Source organism: Pelmatolapia mariae, linkage group LG1 (genome assembly GCF_036321145.2).
Source record: "Pelmatolapia mariae isolate MD_Pm_ZW linkage group LG1, Pm_UMD_F_2, whole genome shotgun sequence".
In the NCBI taxonomy this organism is placed as follows: Eukaryota; Metazoa; Chordata; class Actinopteri; order Cichliformes; family Cichlidae; genus Pelmatolapia; species Pelmatolapia mariae.
In genome coordinates, this window is record NC_086227.1 from 30,838,177 (window position 1) to 30,863,591 (window position 25,415).

At 37.6% G+C, this 25,415-nt stretch overlaps 1 protein-coding gene across 2 annotated transcripts; it reads left to right on the top strand.

Annotated features, from left to right (window-relative positions):
* On the top strand, window positions 1-25,388 carry nptnb (neuroplastin b). Of its 2 annotated transcripts, XM_063478635.1 has the most exons (9): window positions 3-577; window positions 10,668-11,015; window positions 15,494-15,668; window positions 16,732-16,826; window positions 19,724-19,857; window positions 20,231-20,504; window positions 23,926-23,947; window positions 24,056-24,129; window positions 24,222-25,388. In XM_063478635.1, exons 1-8 carry the CDS (start codon window positions 502-504, stop codon window positions 24,114-24,116), a joined length of 1,185 nt encoding a protein of 394 aa, XP_063334705.1. In that variant the 5' UTR covers window positions 3-501; the 3' UTR covers window positions 24,117-24,129; window positions 24,222-25,388. The 2 variants fall into 2 exon arrangements, with proteins under 2 accessions (XP_063334714.1, XP_063334705.1); XM_063478644.1 differs by lacking the exon at window positions 10,668-11,015 and having other exon boundaries at window positions 1-577.
* The last annotated feature ends 27 nt before the right edge of the window (window positions 25,389-25,415 follow it).

Consider the following 25,415-nt stretch of genomic DNA (forward strand, 5'->3'; position numbering starts at 1 on the left):
CGTTGCTGCCGTCGGTGTCCTACCAGCATCTGTTCTTCTTTTGGTATTAAAAATAGACCGGTGCTGATAACAGACTTATGTTTCGACTGCATCATTTGCCGTCGGGAATCTTTTGTGCGCTACTTTCATTTTAATCACCGAGCCGTGACCGCGTGAGCGCAAATGCGCATCGGTCTGCGCATCTTTGAATCTTCAGAACCACACTGTGGACAATCTCCCTGACATCCAAAGACCTCTCCCCCGCAATCCTACGAGGCTTCTTCGCCGTTTATGGCCGCACATCGGCATCCCTGAGCCGCCGGCCTCATCGCTGCTCTTAAAAGCTCTCAGAATCAGGGAGACATTTCTACACCAAATTGAAACCGTCCTCGGCTGGCTATTTTTAAAGAACCCGGTGCAATGCTGGGCCCGTCTCTCTAGATCTTGTGATCACTAGCCTGCACGATCTCTCCTCCCACATTCGTCCGATCAAGACCCCGGTACTCTGATCGAGCCCCAACGATGCATCGTAACGCAGTGATGCTGGCGGTGGTCCTTTTGGGGAACTTGATGCTACCTTTCATCTCTGCTCAAAACGGTAAGCAAACAGCTGTGACCATGACATTACTGTTACCATCGCATTGAGGGAAAGTGACTTGGCTTGTGTGAGGACGCGGAGGGAATTGTTTCTAAAGAGGATTTTGAGACCGCGTTAAAGCCATAGTTTCACACCAAGACTGCAATTAGACAATAACATATATAATTTACTTACTGCCACGTTAGCAAATACAAATACGACTGTGTTGACTTTTTTTTTTACAATGTTATTTATTGCTGTATTGAGTTTTGTTGGCGTGTTTGTAGGAATAATTTACTGTCGCAGATTATGCTGTAGAACACTAGTAAGTTTTTTTTTGTTTTTTTTAACTAAGGTCTAAGATTTACAGTTTACCCTTACTACCCACATGAGGTAGTAACCTATGGCTGTCAGTTTTAAGTTTGTTTAGTCAAAGGGGGAATGGGTAGTAAGAGTATGTCAGGCAAGACTAACATGCTCTGGATGCTGATCAAGTGACATTGTCAGCAGCAAACAGGCAAAAGATTCACCTGATGTGTCTTGTAAACACCGCAAATACCAGGCCCTTCAGTGTCAAAGATGTGACTGAGCTTCTGCTTGACTGAAACTGTTCTGTGTTGTTCCACTTTTTTTTTTTGCCATGCCAGCATAAATGATCATTTCTTGTGCAAATAATTCTGTCCGTGGGAAATTCCATAGTAAAACAAATAACAGTCCCATTTTTAAAACATCAGATCTCCTACCAGATAGCCACAGTAAAAAAATAAATAAAAGTATTTGGCTGATAAGTATCATTTACGAAGAGATGAAAGGATACTTATTTGGCAGTTTTTAAAAAAATCAGTGTCTGTTAGTCATAATAAAACTAGCATGACTTGGTTTAAACAAATGTCAAATGTCAGCAACATGCTGTTGGGTGTTCCAGGCTGTCGTCCTCTGATGCAGCATGTCCTGACTCCAAATTCTGTTGAATCACATCACCCAGAGGGTCTCACATATCAGTAGCCATTCATGAAATCAAAGTGGAATCTTCTGAGTCTTTATATTTTTAATGTTTAAGTATTTCTTTAGTAAGCGTGATTATGAAGGCAGCAGTAAGATGATATACTTCTGGAAACAAAGTGTTTAATCTCATAACTGATTCTTTTACGAATCTGATGTAGCCACATGTCAGAACCCACGTGCTCACAAACGAGTGACACTTAATCTGCTATCACAGAAAACTGTGGCAGAGAATTATGATACATACTCATAATTTTAATGCTTAATGTCCACCTCGGCTTTGCTGCGGGGGATAATCGAACACCCACTATGCAAGAATTAATATAACATGTGTTTAGATGGTTGTTTGAGAACACTGTGAAAATTCCAGCTCTGTGGTTGCTAATTTTGCAAGTATTTCAGATCGAACATTTTCAACATTAGCTTAGTCTAATCAACATGGGAATAACAGCTTGCACTATTTTTATATAATACAAACAACAAAAATGCTAAAATAAATAAAGTGCCGCAACAAAAATCTTGATAGTTTAAAAAAGTGCAAAAACAACCTATGTTTATTTAGCTTGGGGCAGACAGGAGACTCAAATACCAACATAGTTATATAACAAAATTATTACTTGAATTCTTGTCTTTCTTCATTGTTAATTTCTTTGAAGTGCCTGAAGTGAGTGTGCATACTGTGAGGCATTCTCTCATCTCGCTATCTGGAAAATCAAATACACAATAATCCCTCTATTGTTTGACAAAGCTCAAGTAATGGCTTTCCAGACACTTCCTCTGGTCTCTGCCCAGTTTTATTGCCCACTCACTGAGGTCCAGTTCACACTACAGAAACACTCACACACACAATAACATCCAGTGGTCAGTGAGAGGCAGAGCTATGCCACTCAGGCTGTCTGTTTCATCTGTATTATGTAGACATCACAGGTTTGGTAAGAGCAGTGATAAACTAGTGTTAATACCAAAGGTAATATTTGCTCAGATTGCATGCAAAAGCCATTCAATTTCTCTCACACAGTTCAGATTTAGGGTAATCGGTGCATGGCTTCTTATGCAATCCAAAATTTTCCTGTGATATTACAGAGTTCAGACAGTGATGTGGGGACAATAATAATTATAAGTGCATGAGATGTAATCACTGTATCTAGGAAGCAGAGGGAATTCAAGTCATTTCCTCATTCCCTGGGAAAAGTAGGCCCATATAGGTGCACAGTTTCTGTGACAGAAATTTGGAGGGACTGTAAATAGCATCCGTCCATTCTGCCTCGTTTCTATTTTTACCACCGAGACACAGCACTGAGAACTGTGGCTTTAAGGTCCTTTTGTGAAAGTGAATCCATTAACTCTTAATGGATGGCCTCCTTGTGCACAGCTGCCCGGCCCTCTAAAGAATCACTAGGTGGCTGTGGACTATTTAAGCTGAGAGATGATGTGATCTTGATGCAAAGAAGGTAGTGGCTGTTGAGAAGGTAACTAGAGCTGACCTAAGGAAATGCCTTTGACTCTTACATAATTTCCCCCTACCAATCACGTAGCCTACTCTTTTTTGTTTTGTTTTTGCATCATCTGTGTTTGCACGAATCAAAACGTGGAGAAGGCATACTAAGATATTTTAAATAATGAGCTGATATTATCACTTACATGTTCAAATGTAACCACTGTTTTCTGTGCTTCATTGAGGGGCTCAGTTAAGACTGAGCATATATGGCATCGAAGATTGCTTCTTCTTTGGGGTTTACTATCTACGTACAAAGATAGGAAAGCTGACAAGCCACACCTAAATGCATTCCAACATGTAAGCAACAGCCCCCTCAAAAAATGTAATAATAGTTTTCTTTGTCAATAAGTGACCTTCTTTTTCTGCTTTATGTCACTTAGGCATTATCTTCATCTGAAGCAAACACAGCATTTTAAGATGGTTCATTTGTGAGTCTGGAAAATATGCTGTGGGACGGAAGCCAAACTCGTACACTGAGTCATGCCTGCCCACTGTGAAATCTGATATGGCCTGTACTGATTAGGAGCACCATTGCACTTTATTAAACACATTGCAGGCATACAAAATAATGATGCACATCTGCAACACACACTGTGATTTTTTAAATATATATATATAATTTTTTTTTTTTACAGTGATTTGTCTTCAGGATGTTTTTGCTGAGCTTTGTTTGTTTTTTTTAGTACCACCCTGCTGTGCATTCAGATTCACTCCTGGAATTTCCACAGTTTAGCTTCTGGCCTCTGATACTTACTGTTCTCATAGCTGGGAACAACCCTAGCTATGTGTGCTGCACAAGGACTCAGGGTCAGAGAGATTATTCAATTAGGATGTTACTTTGATTTATGTGGAGCCAAACTTTCTAATGGGCATGAGTGTTTTTCAAGTGATATAGCACAACAGAAAGCCTATTAGCTGATTTTCAGCTCACATTTATCGTGACAGTAACAAAAATAATGATAAAAATAACTAATAGTTCTAACTAAAAGTACAGTAGGAGACTTGGGAACAGCATTTGTCACCTTGTGTGGTAGACAGTACTTTGAGCACACTAGTGTATTTCTTATTTCTGGAATTATTGTATTATTACATCAAATAATTTGAACTCCCTTGCTTTCACTTTTGAGCAGAAGTAGGAAGTGTTTAGTGGTTTTATGGGATTAAAGAATTTTTACCCCCGCACAAGGTTTATTGGGATTTAAATCTCATTAAACTGTTGCCTCTCGTCTGTGATCTCAATATCAGATTCAAGTGTTACCAGTAGAACTGAAATGGTGAGCCTGAGGCCTCCCTTTTCTGAAAACTTAGCTTGCAAGTTTTAATTACAATTATATGTGAGTCAGAAAACATGTATTCTATACCTTGTATACTATTTACTCAGAAATATGTGAACACTGAAAGAATTTTATTAGCATTTATACATCTTTGTATTCCAGATGTTAGTACTGACCCTCTAGCAGCTATATACATTTCATGCATATATTCATTTTGGCATATATTAATATTTTAGAGACTCTGAAGCTTTAGTGAAGTGGTTTTAAGAGTAATTCTGTTTACTCTACTGAAGCATCCACAGCCAATTAGCAATAAATTTCATATGTAGTAATTATTTTACCAGACTCGATGTACAGAATTAATATTTGGGTTCTAGCTTTGATTTTCTAACAACCAAGCTTTTTTAATGCCATATATTTGCAACAATAATAAAAAGAGTTAAGTTTCAGTACTGCTCTATTCTCAAACATGCTTCTAGAGTTTTAAAGATGAGTTTCATACATACACCACTTTGTGTTTGGTAGGTATTTAAAGCAGTACAACTTTTAAAAGTGGTTACTAGTGATGTAATATGCTGGTCATTTGGTAGGCGTTAGTGTTCAGAAACATGGAATTAGGGTTAATTAAAGTTTTAATGATCTCAGTGAAAAATACATTCATAAAACCGATCCCATATGTGTGTGGAGTTCTCAAAATGTAAAGACACTGTTGCTGATCTAGGCATATGGATCTTACGCAATATCATGAGTCCATCTGCTAAGCTGTTATTAATGTTATATCTACAGCAGTCAAGAATAGCCTCTGTGCTGCAAATTTTAGTACCAGGGGATACTATCATTATCAGCTTTTACAATAAAACAGACTACAAGGCATTTCTTTGCTCCACTGAACTTAGTTGAAGTGTTGAAATATGCACCAACGTGAACTGGTGACTTAATTTCAGTTGGGGCCTGAATGGGATACTTCCCATTTGTCTTGTTAAATGATTTATTCTAAATAGTAACTTTATCTAAATATGCACAAACTTGTATTTGATTTTTTTAAAAATATATTTCTCCATTGCTTATGCTCCATGTTGTGTCCTGCACTTTATTTTAGCTCTGCATTTTGTAAAACAGTTTTTTCATTCATCCTACTAGATACCCAAAGCACATAGAAGCTCTTACTTAAGCCTAATCTGATGATCTCTGATGATTGCCTACAGAATTTGCTTGACAAATAGATTCCTGATCTTCCTCACTTGTTTTGTGGCACCTGTGAGGGCAGAACATGTTACAGTTTTATGATTATTTTTGATATTTGGAGATTGGTGACCTTAGCTCACTCCGAGGACGGCTAAGCCTCAATTCACCCTGAAATGATATCTAAATTTTCTTTAACAACTGGTGTATAGATGATATATTCACACAGTTTTTTTTTAATTAAAAAGTGAAAATCAAAATAAGTTATAATGTGACAAACCCAAGAAGTTTCCTGAACTTTAAAAATCTCCTTTTAGGCCACTACTGTGAAAGTTTTCAAGTGTAACAAAGGCTATCAAATACAAACACTGGGCAAAACTATGACACATTTCAAATGACCTGTAAAGCATTTTTATATATATATATATATATATATATATATATATATATATATATACATTTGTCACAGCATCAAGCACGTAAAACAAAGATGCTCTCACATTCACAAACTTAAACACTTGCAAATACACACACGCACACACATTGTACATAACTAGTTCATTGGCCCTAGGGGGTTTCCTACCCTGTGCTTTCTCTGTCTGTGTTGTGGGACTGTGGACGGGGATCCAGGTTGTAGGCAGGCAGCTGACTCACTCTCAGGCTGCATGGCGGTGGTGTGGGGCTTGTTGTCAGTTCTCAGGGGAGCTTTCTTCTCTACCTGCATGAAAAGAGCATGTAGGCTTTAATAACTGTGACTTCCATTCAGCTTTAGACAGAGCGTGTTACAGACGACTGTAGGTTATTTTGTGATAGTACTGTACAAATGTCAAATGGAGGTTAAGTAAGCTAAAACATTTAAGTGGGACCATGACACTGTAGTTCTATGACATGATGGATTTCATTATTTTTTAGTTTGGGATCATTTAAACCATTCAATCATATAAGATTTTGACTTTCCTGATTAAATGAGTAGAATTTGAAGTAATAAAGGTTGTCACAATAACAAACTTTATTTTCCCTGAAGGAAAAAAAAAAAAGAATATTTCGACATAGTATCTCAATTCATATTATTGCCCTGGTCATCCATGCCCAGCTGCAGTGGTTCCACTCCCCATCAGTGAGCCAGTTCCACAGTTTGAGACCCACTGCTCATATTTGTTTCATTTAATGTAGTTTTCCTTTGAGGATATAGCATATAAAAACATCCACAGCTGACTTTGTTGCTGGAAAACAGACAGCTTAGGTTGTAGCCAGTTATGTCAGTTCAGCCATTTTGTTGGCTTTATAATTTGCAAAAAAGAAAAGAAATTGCAGGTTCTGTTATAATACACAACAACCTAATAAGACATTGGTGTGGGTAAGGGGAGACTGGCTGAAATTAGTCACATTTAGGAACAGAGCACGTGAAAATGTACTGTGGTACATGAAAGTATAACTGTGACACAGATACCAACTCAGTCTTCAGAGCTATCTTTAAAACCTACAGACAGAATGTAAATGATACTCTAAAGATTTTTGGAGTAAACATTTCTGCAGTCTCTGCAGACCTTTCAAGTGCCTGAAATATAAGCAGAGCCTTTATTTGCATGTCTTCAGTAGCTGATGAGCAGCATACAGGATCTTTCCTCACAGACGAGTCTACTTCTTGTTAGACTTTTTTGATAGATCATTCCAGATGTCAGGCTGTTATATACACCATGTTATATTATGTTTTTATTTGCATACACTGTGCACAAACAGCGAATCTGACTTTCTAATGTGATGCAAGTTCACCAAGTCCCTTGCACCAAAGCTTGTTTTCAATACTGTGTATTTTGAGGAATTAGACCACACCCAACCTCAGGCAGTATTGGTGTATAATGCATAAAATTAATTTAGACTTACTTTATTCATAAGTTTTGCAATTCTAATGTTGTTTGACTTAACATTAATAAATGACGGTTAAAAAGTTAAGTCATTTCCACATAACTGCAGTTCATACTCTCAGTTTTATATTGTTGGAACTTTAATGTATGTGCATTTTATTTTTAGTTGTGGACAGGCAGAAGTATAAATTTGAAATCGTATCTCCCCAGGCTCTCAGCACCTACTTAGTAATATAAATACTGGTTATTATTACATGACTACAGTAAAAATGGAATCAGCTTCGCAAAATGTGTTTATAATGCATTTGTTTAAAACTTAAGTGAACACAGCTACCGCTCAATTGACTGCGACCTTGTCCAAGACAGACTAAGCTCTCATCTACACTATCACCAAGCTGCTGAGATCATTCCACCAGTCATACCACCATTCTCTGTCACTTCTCGTCTCCCAACATGATTTGAAATGAATAAGTACCAGCTGGCTGCTTTGCATTTTGTTTTCACTGCCAGTGTAAGCTCCTTGTTTAAACAACTTGAAAATTGGTCTGCTCATTGGCCTGGTGTTTGTGTAGTTTGTTTCTATGAGTATTTCTCCAGAGTCTCCCTGGGCTTGAATTTAAATTGAGTCTTCAGTTTCTTTACACCTTGGAGGACATTCATTATGGGTTTTTTTTGTTTTGAGTAGTTATACTGTAATTTTGTGATCTCATGCATGGATGACTCTAGTTGTATGTGTCATGTGCCACACCTGGTTACTGAGAGTGAGATAGTAAGTGTTCAGTTATACTGAAATATTGCTTTAAATGTGTAGGCGGAAAGGCTAGGATTCACCCTGTGGGATAATGTGGTGAGCTTGATGGGCCCAGATGTTTCCAGAGAAAAGAAACAAATGCTAATTACTCTGCATATCTCTAGGCATTGCACACAGAAACACAAGTTGTTGCACCTAATATCCCCAGACACATCTCTAGCAGGAAGACTGCATTTTTTTAAAGATTTTTGCTAAATTCTCTTCAAAAATTTTCTTTTCTATCAGAAATTTTATTTTCACTTGGCTTTATGTAACCAGGGAGTTGCTGGGTAGCACCCTTGAAATCATTTCATTAAATTAAATTCATAATTTGTTAAAACATTGATAATTTTACCTTTAAATTAACAGCCCTGAAAAATGCTTTGTGTTTTGGCATTATACAAATGGACTTTTCACTCATTCACCTGTTAGTTAAACCTTAAATCAAATATTTTAAATGAAATATTAGTGGATTCATTGTGGGGGTGAATACTGCAGTTACACTCCTTCCTTGGGCTTCTACAAGCTTATCTGTTCGTGTGCCTAAGATACATAACTTTGAGCAGGACAGACAGATCTAGGAGGGCCTGTAAGCCGTTGTATTTAGACACAACAAACAGTCTAGCGCTCGAGAGACCTAAGGCTTTTCTTTCCCATTTCCTGTACCAGAATTGAGGGCAGTGTTAAGGCAGCGTATTTTTCTAATGATTTAAGCACGTGTGGTTTACAGCTGACAAAGCTATAGGGCCAGCAGAGAACAGTGTCTGTGGCCCAGGTGATTTGTCATTAAATTGGGTTCATTAAGTCTGCCAGTGCTTTGCTGGGCTAACTACTGACATGGAACAGGGTCGTGAATCAGGCACAGATCCATGCCTATGGATGCCATGGGTGGATTATGGAATTTTTTGTGAAATTCACCATATTTCATGTTTCGTATATAACACACAAAGACAGTCAGGCAGTCTGTCTGAGCGGCAGACTTGGGAGATCGCATACCAGTATTGGAGAGATGAGGGCATATTCAAGTTTCACATTACGATGGAAAAGCTAGTTGAACTCAGACTGTGTTATACCACTGTGACCATATGTGAATTTTGAAAACCTGCTCTTAAAGTCTAGCTTATCCAAAATGTAAGCAGCCTGACCTAATTTCTAGCATTAGCAAGAAGAGCTGATATGGATGAAAAGAGATTATAATGCATACATACAGTTACATTTATTTAGGACAATTTTAGTGAAGTACTTTACATAGGCAATATGAAAATTGACAAAGGCAGATCTTTTATTTATTATTTTCCATGCTAAAGGTTTACAAAATGCAAAAAAGAAAAATCATTTCATTTACAAGCATTAGTGCTTGTTGCATTGCTAAGAGTGGGGCACACACAATCTGACGTATATTCAATTTCCTCCTACAGTTCAGTGGCATACATGTTTTGCGAACTGGTGTAAATACCCTCTGAGTGTGAAAGGGGGTGTGAATATGTTTGTCTGTCTCTATGTGTTAGCCCTGTGACAGACTGGCTGCACCTCACCTCTCAGCCAACATGTGCTGGGATAGACTCCAGCAACCTATGATCCTAAAAAAAGATCAGTGATTTTGGAAAACAAATCGATGGTTATAGGAAACTGATATTTTTATTTATTCATGATACTTGTCTAACTAACAAGCTAAAATCTTTGTCGGAGGTAATAACTCCATGCAACGGTTAAATCTCCAATATTTTGTTATTTCATTTGAGAGTTCAACAGTTATTAAATATCATTTCTTCCTCTGACAGGGTGGCATGAAAAGTGAGTTCAAGGTAAACCTTTCTTGATCATTGCGTTTGACAAATCTGTTTTGGATTTGTTACAGTGTTTGCATTCAGTAGTACCAAATACATATAACATGATATTTTCACCTTAATGTTGTCAAATAGGTGTGATGCCCTGACTACTAGGACACAATAGCTGAAAATAGAGTTAGGTCATTGTTCAATTGGCAAACAAGCCATTAAAAAAAACGATTAAGGTACATGGCACTAGGTAAACAGTTCCCCTTCTCCATATTCTTGTGTCAATGGACCGCATTTAATGTACTGATGTTGTCTTTTTGTTCAAGAATATAAACATGAAAGGTACCTCCCATATCTTCGGATGGTTACATGTGAAAGAGACAAAAAGAAAAGGCAAACAAGATATCAAGCACTATTTGCAGCTGGCACTGTTTTGCGACTGGTTGACTATGACTTTGTGTGACAGTTGGCCTTAAGTGGGCCAGGGAACCTTGACGTTGAATGGACTGGATTTACAGAATCATTAACCTTTTTTTTAACCTATCAATAATTTCAGGCTTGCTGCTTTTTGATTTGCCTTTAATCATCCTCTCTTTTGTTTATATGTTCTCTGATCCTATTAATTTCCTTCTCTTTTCCTTGGCCTTTCCATGCCTTCCTTCTGCTCTAACCCTCTTCTACCCTTTCCTTCCCTGCCATCCTGATACGCTTTTCCTCTCTAGCTGGGTTTGTCAAGTCTCCACTCTCAGAGACTAAGCTTACAGGAGACACCTTTGAGCTGTACTGCGAGGTGGTCGGTTACCCCACTCCAGAGATCCAGTGGTGGTATGCTGAGGTCAACCGAGCTGACTCCTTCAAGCAGCTGTGGGACGGAGCCCGCAAACGTCGGGTATCTATCAACACAGCCTACGGCACCAATGGAGTCAGTGTGCTCGGTATCACACGCCTCACACTGGAGGACTCTGGGACCTATGAATGTCGGGCAAGCAACGACCCCAGGCGCAATGACCTCCGACAAAACCCAGCCATCACTTGGATCCGCGCCCAGGCCACCATTTCGGTGCTACAGAGTGAGTGGTCTATGTCCCATAGTATCTAGATGGTCAACAAACTACAAATCCCCACTCCCAACCACTCAAGGCTGTTAAAACCTCTCAAGAGCTCACCCTCACTGCAACAGTCACTGGCCAGGCTTGAAAAAAAAGAAAAAAAAAACATTAAACTTTCTTAACTTGATTTATAACTTTATAACTCTTAACAGAAAAAAAAATATTCAAATTGTATAAATGACACAAAAAGGAAGCGACTGGCTTCCTTTTTGTGTTTTGTTTTCATTAATATTAAATTAGATTTGGTAAATATTTCTGTTCTCTTTCTGTTCACTAGATTCCCTATCTTTCCAAAATCCATTGAGCATCTTGTTGTAAATGACCACAAACCCAGGAACTTTACCCAGTCTCAATCTGCATTTTCTTCTTTCTACCCGCAGCAAACCTTTGTTCTTACTGTCTCATTTGTCCTTTTACAATATTTTGATCATTATCTACTTCTCTGTATCCTAATTCCGACCCATTTCCTATTCCTAAATTTATTTGTGATACTTATTGCTTTAACATTAAGCTGTGTCTCTTGCATTGTGTGGCTTGTTTTGTTTACTTCAAAGACCTGCCTGCTAAATGCAGTGGAAATCTAGTGGTGCTTTGAAGTAATGGTGCTTTTCATTTGGCTTTCTCACTCTGGGCACGGTGCAAATGGGACTGAAAGAAGACACAAGGAGGGCTCTGCTAAGGTGTAAAACAGTGATTCCTGCTGTCAACTCCTTCCTGATAAAAGCAAACATTTTCTGCTTTCAAATTTGTGTGTGGTAATCCAATAAAGGATGGAAATGTAAGGGAGCTGTGCATGTCTCTCTCCAGATGAGACAGACTTAACTTGTACACAACAGTCCCTCTGGACCTCCCTGTGCAATGTGTTACCTTGTGCCTTCTCAGCCATGAAGAGTGTGACTGTGAATCAGTAATGACATTATATCCTTTAACCCTCTACTCAATTCACTCAAACAGTCATACAAACTGAGTTTTAACTGAACCCTTCTATCCTGTGCATGCTTCAGTGCTCTGCCCACTAGAGCACAGGGACATGTGGAATGTTGTTAGTCACAGTGAAGCTATCTGAGAAGTTTAGATGAGTCTGGTTTTTGCTGGCTCTTCTGATTGGACTGACATATTTTGATTCATGTGTGAGTGCTATTTGTTAGGATTGGGGCTGATTTAATTTATGCCCTCATTCAAAATGGTGAAAAGGGCACTAGGGTTGTGATTAGCAGTTCACTTGGGTTATTTACATGGTATTTTCTCTCCAAATCCTTCAAGTCCTAAATATATTCTGTCATTACTGAGGAGTAAATGTTCTATCCATATACATGTAGTATGCAAATATTACATGTATATTACAGGCTATACATTATAGCCTAGAAATAGTTTGTCACTCAGGAAATGTGCAACAGTCTGGTTGTCTTGTTTGTTTTGGTCCCTTTTTCCCTTAATTTACTTTGTTAATGTGCATCACTCCAGAGAATATGCCAAAAATATCTAAATATGTAAATATATATGCAGTATTTGATTTCAGCTACAAGGCTTTTTTTAATTACTGAAAAAAACGAAATCTACTGCAGATAATTTTTTTATTGTGTATGTGCCTAATTAACATGTGTTTAAAGTGATACTGTACCCAAAGCTATGAAACACTCAAATATTTTTTGGGTTCATAACAAATGAATAGCCATTTGGGAAATATTGATGCCACTCATGTGACTATGATGAATGCTACAGCCAGTTAGCTTAGCTTCAAATGGAAACAAAAGCAGAAAGGCTAAAGCTGATACCTGCTGCCAAGTTCACATAAAAAGGCAGTAACTGCAACCTCATCAATTAACTGAGTTTGCTTACAAAACTAGTTATTGGTAGATAATCTTTATGCTAGGCAGCTGTCCGTAGCTTCATATATTTTACACTAACATGAAAAGTGGTTTGTATGTTCTCATTTGATTTTCAATGAGAAAGCGAATGAGTATATTTCCCAAAATGCTGTTCTTTAACTCTAACTTACACTGCAATTCATGTTACTTACAACCAAACCCAATAGTAAAGTTTGTCACATTGGGAAAAATATCAGAATATCTGGAAAAATCCCCCCCCCCCCACCACACACACACACAAACACACACACCAAAATATGGCTAAATACATCAGTTTCGCAATATACAGGACTTACTCTGCTGGAGTGGCTTGAGCATAAAAGCTGCATAAAAATACTTTTTTGTTTTTATAATTTTGACCCATACCAATTCAAATTAAAGTTTTTTTTCTCTAAAAAAAACCAAAAAACAAAACATAAATTTTTTCCATAGCATTTCATGGGTTGAGTGTTTCATACTCAGACAGCTTCACATAGCGCTTGTGTGGAGTATCACTAAAGCTAACTACACACAACAAATCTCACTGGATTTTGAGCACAGACATACTGTACACCCAGAAAGCAAGGTAGCATCCTAACTGTCATAATGGTACGAATTGCAAAGAAATATTATTATTGTTATTATTATAATTATTATTATTATTATTGAGTTCTTCAGAGCATTTAGCTCCACCACATGCTCAGAATGTGGTTTTCCTTGACGGTGCACCTTTCCTGTTTTAATATGCTACAAAGAAGTTATGAGGCCTGCCCTGCCCTTTAAAATGACACAATATTCTCTGTGACACAGCCACTGCTAAGTTGATTAGTATGTCTAAGCTGTTAAGATTATTTGATTTAATAAATCTTGGCAAACTGTAATAGAGTCCAACGCTACTTAAAAATTAAAACATAACTGTCAAGTATCTGCCAATCAGTTTGATCTAACCATCCAACCTCAAGGTAGCACTGTATTAGAGTAGCTGCCAGAGGAAAAGACTAGGTTTTGTGATAGCATAATTCATATAGAGACACATTTCATATTTGGTTACATTCTGGTATGACAATATATTATCCAGTAGTTACCAGATTTTAAGTAGTGACGAGGTGTCCTACAAACAACCTCTGGTTAAATTGCCTGTGGACCATTGTGCCGTGTTTGCTAAATGTTAATTTATGTACCTCATGTTGTGCGTTTGTACGCATGACTCGAACATACTATTAATAGTTCATGTGGCTCTGCTTGGTGGGGGAGAGAGAGAGATAAGGGGGGAGGGGAGAGACTTCCCCTTAGCTATTGAGTGTACAGGATTACAGGAAGAGGGTGCCACAAATGCTAACAGAAGTCAATTGCTAGTCTCAGTAGCCCTTCTTTCCCCTCTCTCTCTCCTTTTGCCTTGCTAGTGGCCTTGCAGAAGCAGCCAGTAGTAGGATTATGATGCTTCTCCTCTCTGCTCCTCCCCTCGGGGGCTCCATTGTTGCCATGGTTGGCCAGCCCGGGAGGAGGAGGAGGGGCAGTGGAGAGGAAGCTTCTCGCTCACTACTCAAGGCAGAGCAAAGGGCACCTCGCTCTCGGATGACACCTTCCCTGATTGTCCTTGAAGAATTGACCCTGGTATTGTTTGGTAACCAGTGTGGTTAGCTATTTAAACGTCTGCGTACACATTCAGCTCTATAATGTCAAAAGGTCTGTTCACTTATGTAAATTATTATCTCAGATGTCTCATTTGTAAGACTGTAGATCACAATTAACTGAAAAATGTGGCCTCGTGTCATATGTTACACTTCCATAATTAAGCATATATGGTTAATGCAAACCATCTAATTATGTATATATTTTTTCCTGTGAATATGGGTTAGGTTACAAGCTCAGCAAAGTTTAAGAGGCTAATAGCTGCAACAGCTCTTAAAACAACAGTCATACTCAGGGTTACCTCTAGAAAAAGCCAAGTTTAAGAATAGGTTAATCATGAAGCACAAACAGTTTATAACACTACTGGCCTGAGAACACTCACTGTCAATCATTAATCTGATTTTTTTTTCTGTGATGAAGTGTCTAAACTTTTCGTTAATAAGTGCAATGCACAAGTTATGTTTTGTGATTACATGATGGTTATGAATGAGGCCCCTGATCATCAGGTACATATAATGTGATGATGTTTTCAGACAAGTTGGCAGTAGTTTAATCAGGAATTTGGGTGGTACACCATCCAGCTTTATAATTAACCTTACTGCAGATGTCAGTTAAAACGTGTCTGTGTTAGTAGAACACAGTACGAGAGCCACGATTCATATTTTACCTTGGTAGATCAGTTAAGCCTTCATTTTACTGCTGTAAACAAATGAAACATTCAAATAGTACTGTGGATAATTGCTATACACAAGATTAATATTACACGCAGAGCATCCTGGTGGTTTCATGTCCTATTATGCTTTTTGTTTATTTGTTATGTGAACTTCACTTCATAGACACCCTCCTACACAGATCATATAAAAACAGAATACAGCCTACAGCAAGTACAGCATGGGAGGAAGGATAGAAACAGATTTGAGCCTTATGTTCTGGGATAAGGTTTGACTCTCTGTCTTCCAGAACCAAAGATCAATGCCTCTGATCAGACCATCTTAACAGCAGACACCTCTAGTAAACAAGTTATCCTGCAGTGTAACCTCACCACTGCCCATACACGCCACAAGGAAAGCTTCTGGATGAAAAATGGACAGGATATCCCCAACACACGGACGGAAAACAAGGACACAATATACAGGTGACACAAAGATTTTCCTCCTTGTTCCAAGTTGGACGTGCAGTGTAGAAGAGAATAAGTAATGAGATTAAGTGATTTCGGTAATGTAAAGTAAATGAGAATTCACCTACAAATTATCTAAATCATTCATGTAACCTGAAGGTTATTATTCCAGTAAAAACAGTGCCAAGTTAATCTCGCCTTGTCATATTTGTCTCTGTAGGGGACTTGAGCAGGGCTTGAAGAGCAGCATCTTGCAAAGCCAAAGTCTTACGCTAATTAGAGTCTAAGCCTGAAAGGTGACTGTTGTACAGAGTTTCAGAAGTTGTAAACCACAGTGTAGTGACATTTCCTGTCCTACAAAAAACAGTCAGTGTGACTGTTTGTGATAAGTTTCTGTAGAAAAAGAAGAGACAGGAACTACGTTAAAATTAAAATGTACATACAGTCTTACTCAAAAATAGAAGGAGACAGTATTAATTATTCTCAATTTAACTTGAGAATCCAGGTAATTCAGACTTCTGTATGTGGTTCTTTTCAAATATTTTACAATTACTTATTGAAACCTGGGTTGAAATTCATTTCTGACTTCCCGTTTAGAGCTTATCACTGCCTTAAATCAATCTTAAATCATATCTCTGCATTTATTTAGAAATGAAAAAGTGAAACCTTTATTATAGCCTAAAGTACCAACTAGTTGTTGCTTCCTGTTGTCACACAGTATAATCATTGGAGCACAAAGCTACTGTCGCCCCCAAAGACATACCACAGACTCTCTCTAGCCACAAGATAAGACCAATTGGTCACTTCCTTGTCACATTACATCAGTGATACACTGAAGAGTACAGCTAAAATGCCTATGGTGCCCTTCTCTGCAGTATGCAGAGCTGCTGTTCCGTAATATAACAACAAAATGCCAACATTTGTCTCCAATGGCCTTCTGGGCTTTTACTGCTGCAGTTCAGTAAACTAATTATTAAAGTTAACCTGGAATTACTTTACATTACTTGACTGCTTAAAGTGTAAGTGACTGGTAAGTGACTGGTGGTATGGAATAATTGGTTTTGTTATATTTTTGTTGCAGAATCAACAAGCCACGTGCTGACGATTCTGGGGAATACATGTGTGTTTACACATTTGACACGGCACCAAATGCCAACGCTACGATTGAAGTAAAAGGTATGATTTCTACATGTCATAAAACAAGTCAGGAAGACAAGAATAATATTGCTTGATGTTAGCAAACATGATATGATTGAATAATGTTAGCTGACTTCCTCCCTGGTGTATTCAGATTTTGAGAAAGCACTGACATTTTAGCTCACTGCATGATGACATGGTAATGACATTTGTGGTTTCCCATTGAGAGATGGGGGAGTGAATGTAACCTAAAAACATTAACCACCTAAAGCTCTGTAAAGAGAGCCCAAGTTGACAAAGGTGTTTGCATTCATCCAGTGCAATCGTGATGACAGGGAGTATTCCTGAGGCTGCTGTCAGTCTTGGCTTTCACTGAGACAACACTCTAGCAAAATGGACAGGCACTGCACATGCTCTCCAAAACATGCAAATCACAAAGCCCACTTGGAGGTATCCTTATATACAGTTTACTATAAAAACTGGTTAATATGATTGTTTTTTGTTTGTTTTGGGGGTTTTCTTGGATGGAATTAACAATAGAGAAAATTGTGAAAATGAACTAGGCCATTTGACGTAACAGCAGGAAAGCTAACCAGAGAACAACTGTGTTGCTTTCATTCAAGCTGACAGTGAAGCCATCAACTTGAATAAGGGATTGAGTAAGGGCAAGTGAAACCCTCTTCAAGAGAAGCTTGCCTGTGTGTAGTGCTTAAGCCAATTTGCTGTGGCATGGCTATGGTGCATACTGAGCATGCCCTGCCTCTTACTCTGTGGCTGTCTTAAAGCGCTGCCTGATTGCATAACATGGATGATGACCGTGTGTGTTCTGCTTTCACTGGATCGTGAGATGATGGGACACATCACTATTCAAACTGAAGTGTCGTAGCCATCACTGGACTGCAGGCCTCTGACTTTTGAAGCTTGCTTTCTGTCCTGGAAGAAAAATCAGTGGGCTGATGAAAAGACTTCATCATATGCTCATTATTATTATTTTTTCCATTCAATTTTCAGATATAATTCAAATAGCCAAACATTTTGGTGTCCAGTGTGAGTACCATTGCTGGATATAAATAAAGAATTTTCTTCAGTTCTTAACTGTTTTTGTGATTTTCTAGAGGTGTTTGAGATCTTTTGTGACCCAGGTAGCAAGCCCACTGTTAAGCAAGCCAGCTTTGCACTGCACTACTGGCAGCAGTTCACTGAGATCCCTCGCCTACAGTGTCCTTGGCACACTCATCCTTGCAGGACTCAGCTCAGAGGCAACAGATGGAGGGTTCTGTGATGTTGTAGGATTAAGGCTCTGAATCCGGTCCCAGCCATCTCTGTGGCAGGAGTAGAGTTTATTGTCTGTGACACTAAGCTTACCACAGATACATATTTGGTACCTCGTATTTCACAAATTTCCTTAAATTCTAAGCACATTTCTCCTATGAAATGTCTTAATTTGAATCCTGATCCCTTTCCTCAAGAGAAATTGAGAATGCAGAAATCGAGAGTCACAATCTGTGCTGTAGGCAAAATTATAATTAGAAAGCGAACTAAAGAAAGATTTAAAACTATTTAACATCTACTATCCTGACCAACTTTAAACATTTTCCTATGACCTTTCTCTTTCTAACACAGACCTCTCGCGTTCATGTGTTACCTCTGTCTAGCACACAGAGATTAATAATCACAGTCAGGAGTGTGAAATGGAGGTTTCTGTCTGTTTTAGCACCACTCTGAGGGCTGTCTCTGTGCTGTCAGTCATTGACATAATACAGTCAGGATAAGGCACAAATGAGCATAACCACTCCCCTGCTCAGGGAGCACGTGTGCTCCATAATTAGAGTGGGATGATGTCACAGAAGAGCTCAGACCCCTCCTGCTCCATCCATGCGCAGCTGAAAAATGCTCACTCCAGGCCTCTCTTATCCTGCTTAATTGCATGGAAGGAATCATTGTAATTTTTGAGGATTAGTGAAAAAAAAAGGAACAGCTATTTTCTTGATGCTGTGGAGAGTTAAAAGGAGAGTTCATGTTTCACCTTTTAGAAAGACTTCTTTTCATATATCAGTATGACTTGGCACGTGTTGCAGTGCTTTATGGCATATGCCTGAATTTATTAAGCTCATAACCCCTGTTTAATTTTCATTATCAGTTAATTCATTAGTCAGAGCCAATTTGCACAGTTTTTTGTGGAATTCACTGAAGAGTTTTTTTGAATGGAAACATCTGGAGGCACTCACATCATACTGATAACCCCGTTCCTTTATGAATTATATCCTACTGCTTTTTATCTGTTCCAATGTGATATTCTCTAATGCGTGTTTGGGAATAGAGTACATGCTTACAAAATAACTAAACATCAAAAATGGCACTTCTTAATAAAAGCTGTATATCTTTGCAAACCTCTATTCTACTAAGTGAAATGCTATTTTGCACATAGGGTTTATTTTATTGCAATGTTTGCCCAGCTGAAGAGTCACAGGTGGTTAGTTTGTTTCCATATTTAGGCTGAAAGGGTGTGAGATACATTTTCCAGTGTCTTAACAACATTTTTAATCATAAAAAAATCTAAATCCACAAGGTTTTGATTGCATGGCAATGTTGTGTATGAAAAAAAGAGTAATCAAAAGAGTTAACTGGCAAATATAGTGCAGATAACCATTTACCTTAGCATACCAGATGAACCGCTACTTAAGGAGAAAAATGCAAGCTTGAAATGTAAAATACAAAGTGATGTAAGACTTTTTTTCCCAAATGTCTTCCTGTAATCTTTCAGAAAATTTCAGAAGAAACTGAAGGAATTAATCCAATCCTAGAGTATACTAGCCTCTAAATACCCAAATAGGAATCTATGTAGTCCTCATTTATGCCATCTGGTAGAGGTTTAAATGTTGCATTGAATGTCTTACATCAATATTTTTTTTTTTTAATTTATATGACCTTTTCAGCAAAACCGGATATCACTGGCCACAAGCGAAGTGAAAACAAAAATGAGGGGGAGAATGCAACGCTTTACTGCAGGTCTGTCGGTTACCCACATCCCACCTGGACATGGCGTAAGATGGATGGAAAATCCCCAATGGTATATAAATATATGTATACATATATATTGCATCTTTATAAAAATGATATATTTTTTGGACAGAGAGAGGGGAGGGACATGTAGCAAAGGGTCCCAGGTCGGATTTCAACCCAGGCCGCCGCTCTCCAGCCATGGAGCGTGTGGTTGCCTGCGGACCCACTGAGCTAAACTGGCACCGCTATATATTGCATAATTTTTAAAATGATAAAAATTGACTGAGAAACAGACTGACAGGTTTAAGAACGATGAGAAATTCAATATAAATATAATATAAATGCAAATATATAAAGGTACAACAGGTATGCACGATAGGTAGGTTTTTGGACATGCTTGCAGTTCAACTAAATTAAATGGTCATTATGTTTCAATGCAGGAGCTTGACAACTCGACTGGGCGAATCTTCATCACCAATAGAGACAATTACACAGAGCTCAACATACTAAACCTGGATATTAACACGGATCCTGGAATATATGAATGCAATGCCACTAATGCAATTGGAAATACTGCTCAGACTACAATTCTTCGAGTCCGCAGCCATCTTGCACCGCTTTGGCCTTTTCTGGGTGTTCTGGCAGAAATTATAATCCTAGTAGTCATCATCGTTGTGTATGAGAAACGCAAGAGGCCAGACGACATCATCGATGGTAAGACAACATTTCCTTTTTTAATGGCAGTAAGAACCCATAAGTAACTATTAATATAGATACCGCATTATTTACATTCACAGTGCAACTCTGCAATTTAAAACCTGTGAGACATTTGTGTTGTTGCTTTAAAAATACCAGTAAATCAGAAGATCAGTAAAATTCCCCCATATATTTTAAGAAATGTAAAATAGTTGCAATAGGGTCAAAAGTCATCGACAATGGATTGCACCCAATTTTAAGTTACTGGAACAAGGAGACTTTCAAACATGATGTCGCATTTGCTGTCAGATGGGATCTAGAGTGGCCAGCTGATTTGCCTCCTTGCTCTTGAGTGGTGTAACAAACGGAGAATGGAAGAACATATAAGGATTATATTAAGTTGGCACATGGAAATATGGCTTAATTTCGCATGTAAACAACAGAGGAGAGGCAGAGGGTGGGCACAACTCACTTCAGATAGTCGGCTATTAGTGTACTGTTCTCATGGCAAACATTTGCTTGTGAAGGCAGAATACAAGAGTTCATAAACATGTAAGGTAATCGATCCATTATCAGTCCCACAGTATATCTTAACTGGTTAATTCTTGTCCCCTTCCCCCTTCTTTCCAAATGGCAACATAATCTAAATGGGTGGTAAGTGAGAGATCCTGCATGACATTTTTTTCTGTCATTTTGAATGTTTTTACAAGCCTACTGTCCATCCAAAAATATCATGATGCTTGATGCAATTTTGAAATTTTACCACAGTCAGTGAAGTTGAGCTTATACAAGTCATGGTAAAATAAAATAAACAGATAAACAAAAGTCTTATCCATTTCCATTAGGCTTATCAGTTAACCACAAGCATATCTAAATAATTTATATATAGCCAAGTTTGAATGTTGTATTATCAAACAAAAGACTATTATGTGTATGTCTGGTGTGGAAAATTGAATTCAAAACCATTTAATACGTGCACGTAGCTCAAGTAGCTACAGAAATAAATAAATGTGTATGTATATGTGTGTGTATATATATACACATTTACATCTAGTACCCCATAAATAAGATAATTTGAAATAAAAAAAAGTTTCCCCTGTTTCAGCTGACAGGCAGAACTGCTTGATAATAATTTGTCAAGATGACAAAGTCTACAAAGCTCAAAGGGATCTTCAGTCACCACGGGTTCTGTCTGACCTCTACTCATGTAGATTTGTTTTCTTTTCATTTTTAAATAAGGCAAGAACATAAAAAAAATTCAATGCCTCAACAGTTGCCCTGTTTATGTGAATCAAACCAGCTGGGTACCCCAGTTCTATGTTACACACAGACTAAACAAATATTGCTTCTGGGTACATCCCACTTTTTATCGACATAGTATGAACAAAATTAGATTTACCAAATAAAATGTGCAAGCAATAGTTAGAAAATAAGCCAACTTGATTAAATTTACATATATTAAAGTGTTTTTCAAAGTCTTGATTCTGTGACCACAGTCACATAGAAAGTGTCGTGTGACAGGTTTATGTATTAATCCTTAGATGGGGTCCAAAACAGCATTTGTTGATGCATTTAAGAATAATTTTTTGTGTCTCAGTTGCATATATAAAATTACCAAATGTTTTAAAATGAGATACTATTAGGAGTTTATTTCTTTAACAAACTAGCATTTGTTATATTGTGCTTAGTAATTACAGAAGTAGAAAAAGCACAAAAATATTTCATTTTCCTAAAGTACAAACTCATAACAGATACGTAACTAAACCACAAGTCCAAGTAAGCTCTGTGCACAGCCTCTAGTTTGGTTTCATCTACTGGAAAAATGAAGCGATTAAGGTAGATTATATTTGCCATGTTTATGCCATTCAAATCAGGAATGAGGACTTCCAGCTCACGATGCACAGCCTTTTCTAAAATCTCCTTTTAGCATCCCATATTCCCAGAGGTTGCACACACAGGTTTTGGCCCCCGTCTGTGTGCATTATGAATTCTGGTCTCTTGATGGCTGAGCTTTTTGAACACTTTTTTCACTACACAGCCAAAGGCTCTGATGCAGGCTGACATTTCTATCCTATGTTTCGAAACCAGCTGCTAAAATTACAGATTTTGCTGTGTGATTATTTGCTAAATAACAGCCAACTTTATGTCATGAAACAAATGTTGTGATATGAAGCTTGCACCCATATCTATTTTCTTAGGTTTAAAAATGACACTTCAACTTCCACTTCAACAGACTTGATGTGTTACCATGATTATTAATCTCACACAGTAAAAATCTGTCATTTCTTATTGCATTTGTGCTTGCAAAGCTGTAATAGTAAACATAGCTTTTGTGGTGTATACATATGAGGTGTGAAAACAGTGTTATATGCTGGCAGCTGTTCCTCCTTTAAGTACTTCCAGAACCATGTTGTTGTCTAACATTAGATCTGCCATAATTTGCTCCATTTTAATGCCATGGAATGTTGCTAATGCTGCTAATCTCAGACTTATAACTGCATGGAAAATCTCTCACTGTGACTGGCTACTTACCTGTTAACACATTTCATCTGAATGCAAAGCACCAACCCAAGGCTGTGGAACTAACTTTTCACTCAACCCAAATTATTTTTCACGAGTTCCTCTTCTTTTGGTATTTTTTATTGTTATAATGTGGTCTACTTTACTATGTTTTACTGCACTGCCTTACAATGACAATGGCAATTTTGTATGACTGACACACTGAGAAAATTATTTTACAAAAATATATATTGCCATAAAGTCTATGTTCTGCTGCTTGGAATGGATAGATTCTCTATATGCTGAGAGACAGGTTTAAGGAGGCGCATGATTTTTCTTTTTGCCAAATCAGCTACACTATCACGCTCATGTACCAGGCCCCTTCAAAATCACTATGAAATTGCTGAGTGTAATTAAAAGATGGCTTTAAGTGAGCCATCTGCAATCCTCCTACACATATGCTCAGCCTGAGATGAACAGGAACCCCATGAGATTCAGATGGCGTGTGAGGTTAAGTTTACAGTGTTGGGTGTTAAAGATGCTCTTTAAGGGGCAGTTCCTTGGTTTTAATTCACATTTCAGTTTTGCTACTCCAATTATGTCATTGCTGACCAAGCACACATTAATGTCTAAAAACACTTTTAATGTAAGAAGCTACTTATTTTGCAACCCTGTTTTCATTTTTGCACAAAGCATATACATGCATATGAAATTCAAGCAGTTAAGCAGGTGATGCCCATATCTAACTTTGAGTGTCTTATCAGTGCATGATTCTGTCATAAATGCTTTTAGCTGTCTTCCTGCATTTTCTGAACTTTTAACATTTTTTTTTTTACTATAGCGATATGAAGAAACATGCCAGTTTTTTTGTTTTTGTTTTGATCTCGCATTTAACTTCTCTGTGCCATTTTTGTCTTCTTCTCTCCTCTACCCCTCAAAGATGATGAACCAGTTGGGCAAATGTAAGTAAACAAGTATCTTTATTGCCACAAATATAATTCATATGGGGATACTGTGATCTGAATGCCCATTACCTTTATGCCACTAAATTGTAAGTGCTTCTTTCCTAGGAAAACAAATTCAACAAACAACCACAAGGACAAAAACATTCGCCAGAGGAATACGAAATAAGCAATTTACTCAAGTAAGACACTGTTGTAGAGGATTGGGGCTAAATATAGAACCCACTGTGAGGATTATCCATAGTCACGCCTTCTCTTGAATTTCTCTCCACAGATGAGATGGCTAAACTGCATTTTTTTGACTACGTGAAGGTGTCAGAGGTGGATGGAGCTCTGGGCAGTTTTGAAAAAAGCATATCTTGTCTCATTTTATGAGAAACAATATCAGCATAACACTGGCAACAAAAAGAACATAATGGCTGTCTTAAGCATGCCTTATTCAGTCTTAAGTGGAGATTTCAGGATGAAGAATAATGACTAAAACCACCACAGAGGTGTACACATTTTTAATGTGCTGTTGATGTCTCCTTTCTTGATTTTATCATGTCCTCAAATGAGGTGATCCCTTTTGTATTACATATCATGTACAATGCATGCAAGATAATTACAACGCAATAGGATACTCAGAATAGACATTTTCTGTTGTTATCCCTCGTGTGGCTTTTTTGCATCCAAAATTACCTTTTTTATGGAGTCATCCTCGCATATACATATACACATATACGTATATACATATACACATATATGTGTATATATATATATATATATATATATATGTATGTTTTATTCTTGAAAATTTGTACAGCATATCATGGTCATTTAACTATATTTGATTTGTGACAAGATGTCTACTTTTAACAGAACTTTTATTGTGAAGCAAGGGCTTCAATGTCTGAAGCAATGACTTCAATGACTGGCAGTATTTAAATTTAAATGAGAGTGCTTACAGAAAATGACTACTGTGTGTTTAACTATCTTAACAAAAATAATATACGTATTATTTTTATTTCCTTTCCAGAGTAACTTAGGTGTCTTGTATATGTTGAAGTATGAGTGTTCAAATGATAGGAAAGGTGTAAAAAAAATATTTTTTTTATAATTCCCAATTTCATTAACTGATTTTTATTTTGTTCCTCTCTTTAACTGTATAGCATGGCTATAATCCTATGCAATATGTATTCTTAAATAGATATATGGAGGGCAGTTTGTTTTACTCAGTGAAGCTTTAATATTGTGGGATCACTTGGAAGCTGGCATAGCAAAATTCACTGCTGTAGCTGCATGACTCCTCTTTCAATACAATGTATCCATGTGTGGTGCAGTGGAAATGGACCTGCATTAAGGTGGGAACGAGGGACCAGAGTACATAGCCACGATCAAACATATAAGTGAGACCAATAGTTTTTTTTTTCTTTTTTTAAATAAAAAATGTAAAAATGAATGTTTGTTTTGCAAGTTCTTTAATCAA

Excerpts from the sequence above, each read along its gene's own strand:
- nptnb (XM_063478635.1), top strand. The coding sequence starts at position 502 with ATGCATCGTAACGCAGTGATGCTGGCGGTGGTCCTTTTGGGGAACTTG. Across the intron at positions 15,669-16,731 it reads AACAAGGACACAATATACAG|AATCAACAAGCCACGTGCTG; the intron begins GTGACACAAAGA and ends TTTTTGTTGCAG. Across the intron at positions 16,827-19,723 it reads CGCTACGATTGAAGTAAAAG|CAAAACCGGATATCACTGGC; the intron begins GTATGATTTCTA and ends TGACCTTTTCAG.